Source organism: Haliaeetus albicilla, chromosome 27, assembly GCF_947461875.1.
Source record: "Haliaeetus albicilla chromosome 27, bHalAlb1.1, whole genome shotgun sequence".
NCBI classification, from domain to species: domain Eukaryota; kingdom Metazoa; phylum Chordata; class Aves; order Accipitriformes; family Accipitridae; genus Haliaeetus; species Haliaeetus albicilla.
Window position 1 is genome coordinate 17,113,331 of NC_091509.1, and position 15,303 is coordinate 17,128,633.

Here is a 15,303-nt window from a genome sequence, read left to right on the forward strand (position 1 = left end):
AGCAGTGTAATCTCTGATTGTAGCTCCTACTGTAGTTCACACCAGCTATTGATTAAACCTTTGTATTTTACCTTCTGCTGAGGTAGATGAACGTAGGAAGAAATTTCCTGTAGGTGAAAATAGAAGCTGTGTCTGTATTTTTACATATGCTGTTTTATGGTCATAAAGTTGACCCCTTGGCCAGGAAAGCACTGCCATAAACTTGCATTTAAAATAGTATCTAAACTACAGATACTGAATATATATTAAAAAAAAAAAACAACCAACACCCTATACCAGCAAATAAGATAATACTAAGTATGTCTTCAAGCTAGGACTAAATCCCTATTTTATTAAAGTATGTATTTGCAAAAGCACACTTTGCTAGTTGTGAACTAACTAGCAGTAGGAAGCGTCTATAAACCTCAAATAAATAAGGTAGATACACACATGAAGTTCTCTGTTCATTTGTTATTTTGGAATGGTCAGAAATCATAATATTTAGTTTCTACATTTTATTAACTAAATCCTTGACTAGTAAAGTTTTCTTTATGATATTCCTCTGCAGGCTTGCTTCTAACTGGAGATGTTTGAATGCTTATGTAGTTTAATAGCTTGAAAGCGTTACACTGGCTTGTTGTAATAGGAGCTGCTTACTGGAAACTGCTCTAGTACTTCTTACAACCGCATAAAAGAACCGAAATCATAACAAAAAGCATAGTGATAATTTGACCTAGATGCCAAGAGTATGTAACTCGGTATCCAACGTGTTTTGGTAAGTGATGCAAAGGCCCCTTTTACTGTCTGTCTAGAATGACTGTCCTCTTCATATTAAAAAGCGGAGCTATTAAAGGAAACTGATGTAATCTAGTCTGTATGATACATTAAATGGATTTATTAAAAAAAATTAGTGTGTTTTTCTAAAATCATCTATGAGAACAGAAATCACAGAAGAGAAGGCTCCTAGGAGAGGTGGAAAATTACGGAGTTATTAGTCAGCGCCTGCTTTAAAAACCAAGCAGTCCTAACATCCAGGCAGGTACAGAAGGCTTCTGATTTTTGAGTGGGGGGGTACCCAGCGGGGAGTAAATCCCTTCCGACCCCTCCGCCTGGGAAAGCCGCGTCCCAGCGCTCGGGGCCATCGCAGAGCCGACGGGTCAGGGCTTGCAGCTGCGTGACCCTGCACTCTGTCGTCATCCCCAAGCACGGACGTGAGGTGAGGCGACGTGAGGTGACCGTGGCGTGTTGTGACGCGCTGTCGTTTCGCTGCGGCGCTCTGAGGGCTTCCCGTAGGCGGGAGGCGTTCACCTCACGGCGCGCTTCTCCCCGCTTGCTGGAGCGGGGCGGCTGTGAGGACGGCTGCCCCAGCGACTCATGACGAGGCAGCGCTGATGAGGTGACCTCATAAATGTGCTGGCGGGTTGACGTGCGATGATGACATCACGCCAGGGGGCGGGGTCAGCGCCCAGATTGGCCTGACCGACCCTATCTCCACTGCAGTCCTCCACCGCCCTCCCTTATAGAGCGGCCAGTAGGTTCCGCCTCCGGAGCCCGATTGGTTGAGCTTCGCCGGCAGAAGGGCTACGATTGGGCTTGAGCGGCTGTCCGTCAGCGGGCTCAGGCCTGGCGCGGCCTGTGTGGAGCACCGGGAGGCCATTGTGGCTGGGGCAGCTCTGCGCGCCGGAGGGAGGAGGCGGCGGCGGCGGCCGTGGCCCGCGAGCGCCGCGCCCCGTCCCGTCCCGTCCCGCCGAAGCCCGACCGAGGGAGGAGACGGTGAGGGAGGCCGCCCTGAGGGGGCCTTGCGGGCGCCGGAGCCGGACGAACTCCCGGCCGCGGGGCCGGCCCTGTGGCGACCGGAGTCCCCGGTGTGTCCCGCGGGCCCCGCCCGCCGAGCCGCGGGCAGAGCCGGGGTTCCCCGCCTGCCGCCGCCCCGGGCTCGGCCGAGCGGGAGGGAAGCCGGGGGGGGGGGGGAGAGAAGAGTGAGGCGGCAAGGCCGGGAGCCCCTTCCTCCTCCGCGCCTCTGCTGCGGGGCTGCCCTGGCCGAGCCTCCCCGCCCTTCCCGGTGCCGCAGTGCCGCCACCGGCCCCGGCCCGCTGCGCTGCGGAGGGCGCTGCCCTCTCCTCCGCCGTTCCCCCTCTTGAGTCGTGTCCGGCCCCGGGGGATGGTGGGGGGGGGATCGCCCCCGGGGCCGCGGTGTGTGGCCGGGCCGGCGCTCGGCGTCCCCTGGGACCCCCCGCCCCGGTCCTGAGGGGGTCGGAGGGAGCGCGGCCCAACCGAGAGAAAGGCCCGTCCCGCGCGGCCCCCTCCGCGCAGTGAGAGCGAACCCGGGCTTTCTCTGGAGCCGAAGCGGTTCCTCCAGCAGAAGTTTTAGAAGAGATGCGAGAAGCGCTCTTGCTGGGTTACGTGGCTGTTACGTAATTTTACGACAGCGTAATTGGTTACAGCAGATGCACGTTTAAACTTTTTCCCTCTTTTCCGCCAACTTGCCCTAGCAGGGGCGCTGAGATAACATCCAGTGTTTGTCTGCAGTGTGTGTTTAACAGCTGGGTGATACTGTAACAGGTAGTTGCTAAAAGCTTTGGTCAGTAATAGTTTGGGTTGCTTAATAAAAAAAAAAAGTCGAGTTTTCAGAGAGCTAAACAGGTGCAGAGTACCTCAAAACTCTGCTGTAACCGATTGACATCACTCAGCTACTGCTTTGCTACACTTACCTTTCGAAACAGACTGTTCAAGTAGAGGGGTAGAAGGTAGCTCACTGTGATTTTGTAGTTGGACTCATACTTGTTGATATATATTGCTGCAAAGATTTTAAAAAAACAAACAACAAACCAACACTATTGGATAATAGTCCTTAAAAGGGCATACCTGTCTTTGAAGTGCATTTGCAAGGGTGAATAAGAGAATGAGGGGAGATTTTCTGCAGAGAATTTCCATATCTTTTCACAAATATATTTATATGTTAATTGTCTTCATTCCATCCACAGTAGAATTTTAGCTTGAGGCTTAAAAATCAAGCTAAGTTTCCTGATGTTCTTATGCTTTATTGTCAGTAATAACTCTGTAACCAAAACAACCCTGGGAATGTGTTCGCAACTGCTACAACCTGTTTATTTCAGAAGCTTTTGACTTGAAGATATCCAGAGGACAGATCTGGTTAATAATAAGTTGCCATTTTAATAAATGCCTTTTAGGGAAGTGACTGTCTAATACAGGATGTATGCTATAGTGCAGTTGCTTTCAGCTTCTAAAAATTTCGTAGTGGAATTCTGTATAACATAACGCATAAGCCTACTGATGGTAGGTTTGGTGTGTTTGTTATTTTTCTAGTTACCTTTCATGAACAACAGGTTGAAAACCACTCCTGTAAGTTTCCTGCATGTGACTTGCTCAGTCAGCATTGTGATTCTTAAATTTTCCCAATTGTACAGGCGAGTTACATTAAAAAAAACCCAAACAGCACTGTATGCATCTTGTGCATGCTCTAAAATAGAAAAATGTCTTGAAACACTGTGATTCAGTAATGTGCTGTCATAAATAAGTAGAAGTATGTTTGCTGACCATCCTGTGACTTTTACAGTTGCTGCTGGTCATGTTTGGTGCAGCTGCAGCCAGGAAGCCATAAATGAAAACTTATATTTCAGAAATGTAAATAATGCCTGCTTCCAAAAAATTCTTATATAGGAGAAATGTGGAGTATGTTAGCTGGCGTGAATGAAATTATTTCAGGTAGGAGAGTAACAGCTCAGGATTAAGAAACTTACTTGCAAGACATTTTCCCTTGAGCAATGGGATATCTGGGGTGTTTGGGTTTTTTTGAGGGATCTTGCCCCCCAGACAGATTGTCTGTCTGAAGTCGTGTGAACAGTGACAATCCCTAGGCACCTAATTTTACATTAATGCATATGTCTGAAATAATGTATGACCTGATGCATCCAGGCAGCTTGCAGCCCAAGTAAAAACTAGGGCTCAGCGTATGGAGAGGCTGGGTACTTAGCATGGTGAATTGTAAAGGATGTCAGAATACATAAAACTTGTGTGTTGTGATGCCTAAATTCCCTCTTTGGGTCTTATCTAAAGAGCTTATCCTGATCTCTAAATGATTTTTAAATGATGGCTTTGTGCAGACAAGGTTCCTTAAAGTGAGGGTTTCTCTGGGTCAGGGTAACTTCCTTTTCCCCTACTTCTTTATCTTTGTTATAGAAAAGTGTTTTGTTAACCCATGAAGAGGTACAGTAGAGTTCTTGTGTAACTAACAGGTCTTTAACTTGATACCCAGCTTATGCAAAATGTATACTTTTTTGGTTTTGTTCTGTAAGTCATTTTCAGAGATAGGATCTTGACCTTCCAGCCATACCTTTCTTCCAATGTATGAAGATTCACTGAAAATGCCATGGCTGCTCTCAGGGACTGTTAATCAAAAAATTTGGTACCTCAGAGTCCATAGCTTTGGAGTAATAAAAAGGGTTGTAAAGAAGAGTGGGATTTTTCCTGGGGTGTAGTAGGAAAGGTTGAGAGCGCCTCTAAAGGCAGCACTTTGGTCTCACGGTGGTGGAACTGCATCTGACTGCCCCTAACAATATTGTATAGGAGATGTAATTCTCTTCCTCCCCCCTACTACTGCTGTGGCAGAGGCAGAAAGTTGGTAGCTCACATTTTCCCTTTGCTGATCCTTTCTCCTGTGCTTTTTTCCTTAAGCTTCTAAGAGGAAATACCAAGTAAAGTTACTGTCTAAGTTGCTGCCAGAGATGACCAATTTGAGTATCTGCTTCTTAAAATGCTGCTTAGACTTTTGAGTAAGTAGAAGGTAAAAGGGACTCTAGATGTTTCTTGAGAATCCCTTCAGACTAACCATTACCAGGTCAGTTCAAATCCTAGTAAAGACTGGGTTTATAAGTCTTCTGCCTGTTTTACTTGCAGATTTCTTGGGAGTTCATCTGCTGGCTTAATCCATGGAAAAGATGCTGCTCCCATGTACGTGCACCCAGGAAGAGAGAGGTCCGAGTTCTAATTCTTGAAGCAACCAAAAGCCATTTGTGTGGCTGCATGCCCTTCTAGGATGGGCTTCTGGGTTGCTCTTGAGGCTTTTCTGGTTTGCATTGGCTCACAAATATTCTGTAGGCCAGCAAAGAGAGAGAGACTAGTTGCTCTTTCTTCAGCTAAAACAGACATTGTACAGGCCAGTGGTTAGGACAGCAGCTCCAGGGGAAGGTGATCTGCTTTCATTTCCTGTTTCAAGGAACACTTGACTGTGCAATTTGCTCTTGGCTGTAATGATGCTATCTGTCATAGTGAATGTAAAATTAAAAATGGGAGAATGTTAGAGACCTCTTCAGTAGTTACTGAGGTAATTTTCTTGCAGCGTTTGGAAGAGGGGTTGAGGCCCAGGAAAACTGGAGGTCTGTACTCTCGTTACTGTAGCACTTCAGAGCTAAAGAGATTTAGTCCATTACCTTGCTCTTCAATGTAATTACCTACCTCTAATTCATTCTTGACAGATGGATGTAACTTATTCTCTATTATGGCATGAAAGTCTCCTTCAAACTGTAGCACAAAACTAATTCTTTAGGACTATAAGTACGCTAACTGATAGCATAGGATGATATGGTGTGTTTAAAATGGGAGGGAGAGTGGGTTGTGATAGGTATGGATCAGGGAAAGGTTGCCTGGCAGAGGTGAGGAGGCAGAGCTCTGCTTGAAATTTCCTACTGAATTAGGTTGAAAGGGATGTTGGAGAAACTGCAGCAGCCATGGGGTTTTGGGGGCAGTTGTTTTGTTTCAAAGCTGTTTTGCAGTTGTAATCAAGTCTTGTATTAAAACCGTGTTTTCTTCTATGTCTCTGAAGTCCATGGGTTTCTGCTGTTGCTTTTACCTGTGTTATCAGCGTTTGAACGACATCATTTATGATTTTTTTTTTTTTGTAATACAGAAATTAGTAGCACATAGCAGTAATTCTGAGTTGGGGAGTAGCCTTCAAGGAGTAGAGAGTTATTGGATTTGGGTCGTTTTGTTTGTTTTTTACAGTTGTTTACTTAGCTACTTTTTGGTTTAGGGATTGGAATAGAAACATGCATTTACTTAAAGCTGTGAAGGCTATAATTATTTGCTGTCTGCCAGTATTTTTCATTAACAGTGGCAATAAAATGAAGTTGAAAGAATGCTTATTTAATGGTGTGCCATTGAAAAATTCATATGTATTAAAATATGTATAATATATTTTCCATCTTGTCTGCCTGAAATTAGTGAGAGATTGAACATCTGTTTTCTTTCTTTTTCTTTAAGATCTTGAAAACTTTACCGGGTCCTTGAGAGAGAAAACTACATGACACTACACCATGAGTGACAGTAAATGTGATAGTCAATTTTACAGTGTTCAAGTTGCAGATTCAACATTCACTGTACTAAAACGTTACCAGCAATTGAAGCCCATAGGATCAGGGGCACAGGGCATTGTTTGGTGAGTAATAAATATTTAAATATAAAAAGCTACAAATATAAAACAATTTGAATGTATTCATGATAGAGGTGCCAGAATGTAAAATACTGATGATAATTTCTGTCTTTTGCTACAGGTTTATGGACTAAATAAGTTCTAAAACACCCGCTTGCTATAGTTCGCGTGCAAACCTTTTTTGTTGTTGTTTTTAGTGGAAAATTAATATTTGCATAACTGCATAACTTAAAATGGTCCACAAATTTCCTTCTTATTAACCACTTTATTTCTGTTTCTAGTTCTCACATTCCCCATGTAGTTATGATATTGCAGTGTAAGGTATGACAATGCGATGGTGAGCGATTCTGGGTTTTACTCGTTTCTTCATCATGGCCCCCTTTCTTCCCCCCCTTTTATTCCCGATCACTCCTGTCCATTTCTAGGAGCCATCAATGCAGTGCCTTGCCATTAACTGGCAGGATGAGGCAAATCAGTGTCATTGTCACTCCATGGATTAACCAGAAAGGGATGCTGTGTGAGGGGTTGGGCTGGCCGGCTCTTCCTTGGTGTGTCACCTCAGCTATGTGTCCAGCCTCCACTGGCCCAGGACGTGAGAGTCGTTAGTCTGATCCTGAACCTTAGTCTCTTGTATGGCACCACACCTCTGGGCCAGCTAAAGGTAAACACTTTCAAATGTTTCTTAGACTGCAGCAATCCATTCTACACGACTTAGTGCCAGCCCGTATTTTGTTGGGCAAAACTTGCTTGGTAATAGCAGAAATGTTTATTGATGCATCTTTTAATTCCATACACAGGGGAGCAAACAGATATGCTCAGGAGCTCTCTAACATTAGACTTAATCACAAGGCATAGTGGGCTGTTCATGCTTTAAATCCAGTCTGCAGTTTCTCTTCATCTATGAATTCTGCAGAGTAAGTGTGATGACTTGTGTATTGTGAGCAACTCCTTATACAGCACCTGCCCATGTCTTTTTGGCCTTTTCATAACCATAGTAAGTTATATATGTAGGAAGAGAGTGTATTTTTGTGAGAACATGCCTTTATTTTTAAATTATTTAGATAGCCCTATTGCCCTGCTTATAGGTGAAAAATAAGCAAAATGAGAACACCATATTTCATTCTTCTTTAGTGGGTTGAGCAGTGAGTGGATAGGCATACTAGATCTTGGTTATTAGTGTTTGGTTAAGTTTTAGTATAGTGCTAACATTTTCCAGGTATAAATATTCTTGAAGTTATGCTTGTTCTGGATGGCATGCAGAAATTTAGCATGGTTTTAAGTGTTCCTCCTTTCATTAGAAGTAGTGCATTTCTAAACTATATGACTTAAACTAGATGTCTGCTTCAAAATGAAGTTAGGGTAGTATTAAGGTCAACGTTTTGGGAGGAAGAAGGAATGATCTGATTTATTCACTTGTTTTGCAAATACCTGATTTATGGAACAACAGAGTGAAACGTGTAAATTTTCATCCACGTGTGAAATACCTGAAAACTATGTCCAAGTCGAAGAAGGTGCAAAATCTTAATTTCTCCTAAAATTCCTTGTAGTACACAAAGGAAAGATACAAAATACTAGGATGTAAAATGTAGAAAACTCAGTGTAAGATGAGTGCTATCCTGTCATGTTTGGCTGGAAAAATTGTAAAGTCATTAGTGTGGCACACAGATGTGATGCTTTTTTTTAATCATCCAGTGTTTAACATAAAATTTAGGAAAAGTATTTCTGGAGTTTTGTGTGGGGATTTTATTTTTTGGTGAGAAATTTTTAATACTGTGTGTTGTTTCAGCTAGGAGAGGTCTGAATTCTGCTATTTTTTTTCTCAAAATAGTAATGGGAAACTCCATTGGTATTGCTTCTGCTTATTTTTTTCTTTGATATTAAAATGTAGGAAAATAAGTGGTTTTAAAAATACATACTTAGGAAAACTGATAAATGAAAGCTCTAGGAAGATGAAAAAGTAACTTAGTTGTTACGTGGAGGGTATTTCTAGCTCACTGCAAACAGGCTAGGAGAGGAATTGGATATATACTTTTATACATGACTACACGACAGCACTTGTTTGTTCATAAGTATTAATACATCTGAAGTCTTATAATCTATTTAGCACTGAATAATCACTTACACAAAATCATTCTTTTGAAATAATTTTGTCTTTGACTTCCTGACATGTTTTTCCTTTCTTGTCCTTGATTTCCTAAATTTTCTAGTGAATCTGACTTTTCTATGCCAGCAAATTCTTTGTTTTTCAGTGCAGCAAAAGCATGATCTGATAAATAGCACAGCTTTGACTGTATTGATAACTGTACTTACAGTTGCAGTTGAAGAAACAGTTGGGATAAGTTTGTTACTATTTGCAAACTCCTGTTTAGACAGTAGGGGAAGAGTTAGGGAAGTGGAACTGGCCGAGCGAGAGTCCACAGGAGTAGTGTATTGAAGTTCAAAGCAAAAGTCATTTGCCTGCGGAAATGAAGTGTGATTTCCTACTATAATTTAGATCATAATGTTTTGTTAATGTCATCTTATATGTGACATCACTACTCTTAATATTAAATGTTTGCAAAAGATGCAGAACTGTCACAAGTGCAGTGAAGACTCTCTTACAACTCGCTATGATCAAATTGGAATCGCTGTTACACAGTGGGATAGACATTGAGATTCTTCCATGATATCAAACACTGAAACAATTTGTAGACATTCTGTTAGTAGCCAAGGTGGTAATTGGGTAGACTCTGGCAAATCCACTTTTTTAAAATCTGTGCCTGAAACAGTTGCCATGATGAAAAGGTCTCTTGAATTCAAATGAGCAGGGCTGGGGAAAGAAATTTAACACCATTTACATCCATGATTTTTTTTTTTCATTTATATAAAATTACGTGATACTTAGAAGTGTGGTCTTGGTGGTAATAGAGGTTATCCCCCCCCCCCCAGTAAATTAAATAAATGCATACTCACATAATTCTTTTACCAATTTTTTTTTCTTCTACCAGTCTGTTTTTAATTCTTCCCCTTGAATTGTGTAGGTAGCAGACAGCCTTTTTTTTTCTTTTTTCTTTTTTTTTTTTTTTTTGGAGGGGGGGAGCTCCAATGTCAGTCACTGCCATGTAGATGAGCAAAATAAGATGTTCAGGTGGAGTTCTTCATATGTGCTCAGACTGAGCCTTGACATATCAGGTATATGTCCGATCACAAAAGGGACACTTCCCCTAAAATTGCTCCTTTGTCCGCTGCTGACCTGTGATTGACTTGAACAGCTAGTTCATGCAGACCCTGTTGGTTATTGATTTTATACTAATTCCCAGGTGTAGTTAAAGTCATTAACATATACAAAACTTTTAAATTTACATATAGCATCTTCTAGGTGAAGTTAATACTGAAACATCAGTGCTTTCATATTTGGGAGGAAAATAATTTCTCTGGTTGTCAATGGGCAGTTGCCTTCCTCCCATTTTGTGTTTTGTTTTATACAGACATAAAGGCTTTAAATCTGAGAGTGATCGTATCATTGAATAATGACTTACATATTTCACAGAACTAAGCTGAAATAAATGCTAGCAAGCCTTTAGTGCAAGTGGCACATTCATTCAAATTTGGGACGTGTAATTTGGGACATGCCTCCAAGAAAACATCTCATGGGTGAGCCCTGCTTTGTGGTGGTATTGCTTTTTCCAGTAGGGAAAGCAGTGAATTGATGCTGGTAAACCTCATACAACTTGAGTATTGCTGTTACCACAGGAGAGCTGTGCTTTTTGTAAGAGTACTATAATGTGTCCTTTCAAGTCTGGTATTGTGCATATCTTGATGAGGTAGGGAAGGAGCTCACAAAGAGCTTAAATATGCTTGGAAAATACATGTGAATGAAAATTCTTTCCTACCCTATAAAAGTAACATTAAATGGAAATAGAGTAATGTGGGAATCCTTATTTAAAACTGGACCTATTTAAACATTGGAGCTCTTGAGTAGTTTGTGGTATGAATTCACATATGTTTTGCCAAATAGTCTGTGTGTTAATAATGAAGAATATTTCCACTTTAGTCTTGTTTTGCAGGTACAGATAATTTAGCTTTAGATTCTTACAGCTATTGAAGCAAGTTTACACCTTGACCTCAAACTGCAGAGGGAACAAGCACAACTGAAAAACAAGATAAAATTAATGGCCATGTTACTTCTAAACTCTTGTATTGCTCCCCGCAATCTGAGTTTTTCATGTTTCTCAATTCTATGGGGTTTTTTATTTTTTATTTTTTTTTTCGCCAAAACCAGATGATGAATGTAATTTTCTGCTAGGCACTACAATTGTTTATAATTGTAAACTATCCATATACAGGAGAGTATTGATGCCTGCAGAATGGATCATGGAGACATGGTTGTGACTCTGCTTTACCAAAGAGAAATTTCTATTGCAATTACTAAATGACTGTCAGTCAGCAACAGTGTCCAAAAAAAATACTCCAAATATACAGATTATGCAACTGAAATGCTTCTTGATATCAAATAAGCTTAAAATATTTTTAGGTCTTGCAATTTTGAATGTGAGTCTTGAGTCAGCAGATTTGGTCTTAAGACAGAAAGGAGAGCAAGAAGACTTCTGATGAGTGTCAGTGGCTTCTGTTTAACCTGTTTGTATTTATTAAAGGATGTGTAGATTTTAAAGGTTTGTTTTCTAAATGAAAATTGGACTAAGTTAGTATATAACAGCTTAGTGGATAAGCTTTGTCTCAAATCTTGATTTCTTTCCTCTCTCCTGTCTCCCTGTTGCCCCCTCCTCTCCCTCAAACAGACTTCAACTTAAGTTGTTTGTCTTTGAAAACTTCTAGTGCTGCGTTTGATACAGTCCTTGGAATAAATGTTGCTGTAAAGAAGCTGAGTCGTCCTTTTCAGAATCAAACCCACGCAAAAAGGGCTTACAGAGAGCTTGTTCTTTTAAAATGCGTCAATCACAAAAATGTAAGTTTGTCTTTATATTTCTCTCCCTCATTATTGTAAGTTGTCAAAAAAGCTTAGGATTTGCTCTCTTACTTGCTATTAGTAACCGAAGTAATGGAAAAATAGTGAGAGAGAGACTGGAAAGAATTGCTGTGGGTAATGCAGTTCTCCACAATGTATGGTTAAGTTATTGGGTGAGCTGTTTGCAGTATGAAATGCCAAGGGGAGGTGGCTTTTGATGTGTTGTTGGTATAGGTTTACCATCAGTGTCAGCTTTATAGAGCTGGCCTTGCTGTATTGCGTTTGTCCTAAGTTGTACTGCAGCAAAGCCTGTTTGGCAGTGGGTATGTTTGTGAGTTTGGCTCTTGTAACTGCACTGTAGTTAAAACTTCTGAGCTTAGGCAAGTGTTTAACTGGTGGGGTTTGCAGGGTGCAGCACTGTCTAAATTTATGGGTAAACAGAAGTGAAATACTACGGACAATACACATATATTTTAAAGTCTTTGAACCTTCTGAAATAACAAGCCTTAGTGTCAATACTTCAGTGTTCAAGAATATAAGATTTGTGTGACTGTTATGTTCTGATACTAACATGAACTAGAAACTTTACTGATCATTGAAGTTGTGCGCTCAAGTCTCAAACATCCTGGAGACAATTAGCCTTTTAGGATTGATTTTTAAATAAGTTTTTGGTGAAGTCCAGAAGTAGCAGAATAAAAGCAAGGTGGTTATTAAGGATGGCAGTACAGTAATTTTAGCAGTTTTTCTAGAAATAGTACACCATAATCTAAGTTTAATGGGATGGCAGGGGCACCTCTGTGTACGTGTTGTTGGACAGTCTTGGTTAAAATTCCTTGCAAGATGTGTGATTTAAAATAAGATATTATTATTTATGGGGGGAAAAAGGGATATATTTCAGGCACTGGGAGGGAGATAGAAGGTGTCATATACCTTTAAAAAGAAAAAAGTGGGTTTGTTCTGTCTTAGTTCCTTTGGCATACATGCTGCAGTTTTGAACTATTTCTGAATTGGCAGTTTTTCAGCGCATGTGAATTAAGGGAAGCCAAATAACATTCAAATTGTATATAGTAACAGCGTGCATTTGATTTTGAATAGTAACTTCTGCAATAGTGGATTTTTATGTGAATTAAAGCAGAAGTTTCTTCTAATGTTTATTTTTATTTTATAGATAATTAGTTTATTAAATGTATTTACACCACAGAAGTCACTAGAAGAATTTCAGGATGTGTAAGTACTAGATTTTTGTTTTAATTTTCCTGAAAAATACTGGCCTAAGCCCTGGAGCTGTATTTCCAGTGTCCTACAGACTTCACGCTTTGAAAGCAGAGGGTAGCTAAAGGCTGAATTTAGCCTTTAATTAGTCTTTATTTCTAGATTTCTTTAAGAAAGACCAAGAAAGTTGTTTCACTACATGCATAAGTGGAAGTGGAGAAATAAAAAAAGGTTATATACCTTTTCTTCATCTGTTTGCCATACTTTGCTGATTGCATATGCATCTGGTTTGTGTGCATTGTCCTTTAGCTAAACGGGTCACCTCAGGATAATAACTTGGTCTGAATAACCTGATACCATTTTTTTGGTCATACCAGTCACATCAGCACAACAGTATTTTTGGCCTCAGTTAAGAACTGAGTATATTTCTTTTTTTATGCAAGCTATGGCAGTAGGTCTAGAAAGGGTTCATGGTGATTTAATTGGTGGGGTATTCATAGGTTCCAGTGAATATGCTGTTGTGGTTTGTGAATGGGCTTCTAGGGTAAATGGGGGAGTGTGTGTGTCTGAAGGGGGTAAGCAGATGATATTTTAACTTGAAAATGAATAATTCCTTAGTTTTTACTGTGATTTTGCTAATTTTTGTAATTTTTTTAAATTAAGTGATAAGAAGCATATTTTTTTGATATATTGCAATGTCTGCAATTTCTGCATCAACTTCAGTCAGTCTTATTTTTTCATGCTGCATAAACTCAGAATTATTCTTCAGTATTACTGTTTATAAAACTAGTGGAATTCTAATCTCTTGTGACAGACTGAACACTTGATAGTAAGACTGTTTGAATAGATAATTTTGACACTGGTCATGTATGATTTTTTTTTTTTAATCATAAGCTTTTTGACATTTATGTTAGCAAAGTAGTTGACTTTTAATAAACATCTCTTATGCTAAGCTTAAACCTGATATGAAAAGTAAGACTTGAGTTTTCTTAATGCTTTTTTTCTTATGCTTTAGATATTTGGTTATGGAGCTGATGGATGCAAATTTGTGCCAGGTTATTCATATGGAATTGGATCATGAAAGAATGTCTTATCTTCTTTACCAAATGCTATGTGGTATCAAACATCTCCACTCAGCTGGTATCATCCACAGAGTAGGTAGTATTAGATCATTAACGATTCTCTTTGTGAACACAGATGTTCTTAGGAAACAGGGGGGAAGGCAGCGGGTTGTTATTTCATTCATAAGAATATTATTAAACCTGAAGATTGTTTCTAGTTCAAAGATAAATACTGTATTGTAAATAGATCTTAAATCAGGTTAGCTCTCTGGATTTAACTAACGCCGAACTGATTAAAAGATAAAACATGAGTATCTGTGGAACTTTCAAATTACTAAAGAATGAGTCTTTAAAATCTAATATTTACCTCTTAAATATCTCTATCCTTGGAGATATTCAGAAGCCATCTGGACATGGTCCTGGGCAACTGGCAGTAGGTGGCCCTGCTTGAGCAGGGGGGTTGAATGAGATGACCTCCAGAGGTCCCTTCTGACCTCAACCATTCTATGATTTGGAAAAGTAAAGTTTGTAAATGATCAGTATTTCAAAATCCCGTGCAGGCTTCATATATCTCTCTGCTTCTGTTGTTCTGCTGCTGTTCTTTTTTTTTTTTTTTTTAATTATTATTATTTTTTTATTTCATTACCAGTCTGTTTGACAGTTCTGCTTGTTTTCTCTTCCTTTCCTTTTCTTCCCCTACTTCCTGGACACACTTGCCTTTTAAATTTCTTTCTTTTTTGCCTGGTGGCTGAAAACTATCCAGTTCTACTTGAATGTGCTTTTTTTCGTTATGTTCAATCCATAAACATAATTGAGAAGCTATATAAATTACAACAGATCTACTTCCTTACTTTGCTGAAAAAAACCTGCCTTGAAAATCCTGTGGTATTAGCCAGGAAGTTATATATCATTAGCTTAAATCTGTATCCCGATAGTCTTGGTACTGGGCTTTCCTCAAATTATGGAGTGAGGGACTGAAGCGGGGAGGGCTGGAACTCCAGCTGAACTCCACCTGAGGTGTTGACTCTGATTTGGAGGTAAAGGGGAGAGACAGCATTTGCTGAGAAATTTGAGCTCATAGGTGCTAACGGAGTGATCAGCAGAACTGATACTGGTTGAACAAGACAAAAGGTAATGACAGGAACCACGCTATGAATAGCTAAACAGAGGTGTGAGGTTTATTTGAATGGAAAAGCTAAAGTGGTGAGCATTATTAGGTTGGTTTAATTTGGGACCAAAACAAAATGACCTTTCTGGAATGGAAACTCTTGATTAGATTGAGAAAAACTTTTGTGTTTTCACTACCTCCTAATTTTGTGAAATTTGCTAATCGCTGTATTGCAGGTGGCTTATCTGTCATAAACAAATACACTTATTAATGCTTTTTGTGTTGGGATACTCCTTTTCTTACAGATACTTGACTAATTCATGATCTCTTTAGGATCTGTGTCCTAATAATAACAGTATTTAGAATGCAGTCTCCTTTACCATGCAACTATTAATGCCCAAAATAGGTCCACGTAATGTGTCAAAGGAAACAGATATATGTACACATTGTGCGTATATACAGACCATTATGTAACTGACTATACATACCGTCAGTGCACAAATGGGTAAAATAAGACTCTGCAGACAACTTTGATTCTGGTTTTCCCTGA

At 40.0% G+C, this 15,303-nt stretch overlaps 1 protein-coding gene across 4 annotated transcripts in view; it reads left to right on the forward strand.

Annotated features, from left to right (window-relative positions):
- The first annotated feature begins 1,602 nt into the window (after nt 1-1,602).
- The window catches only part of MAPK9 (mitogen-activated protein kinase 9), a 31,064-nt gene continuing 17,363 nt past the window's right edge, over nt 1,603-15,303 (forward strand). For 2 of the 4 annotated variants that reach the window (XM_069772573.1, XM_069772572.1), the window contains exons 1-5: nt 1,603-1,752; nt 6,259-6,433; nt 11,243-11,372; nt 12,541-12,599; nt 13,600-13,738. In XM_069772573.1, coding sequence (XP_069628674.1) covers nt 6,312-6,433; nt 11,243-11,372; nt 12,541-12,599; nt 13,600-13,738 — 450 coding nt within the window. In that variant the 5' untranslated portion in view covers nt 1,603-1,752; nt 6,259-6,311. Of the gene's footprint in view, nt 1,753-6,258; nt 6,434-6,852; nt 7,089-11,242; nt 11,373-12,540; nt 12,600-13,599; nt 13,739-15,303 lie in introns of those variants that run through there. The other 2 variants (XM_069772574.1, XM_069772576.1) reach the window with 2 other exon arrangements.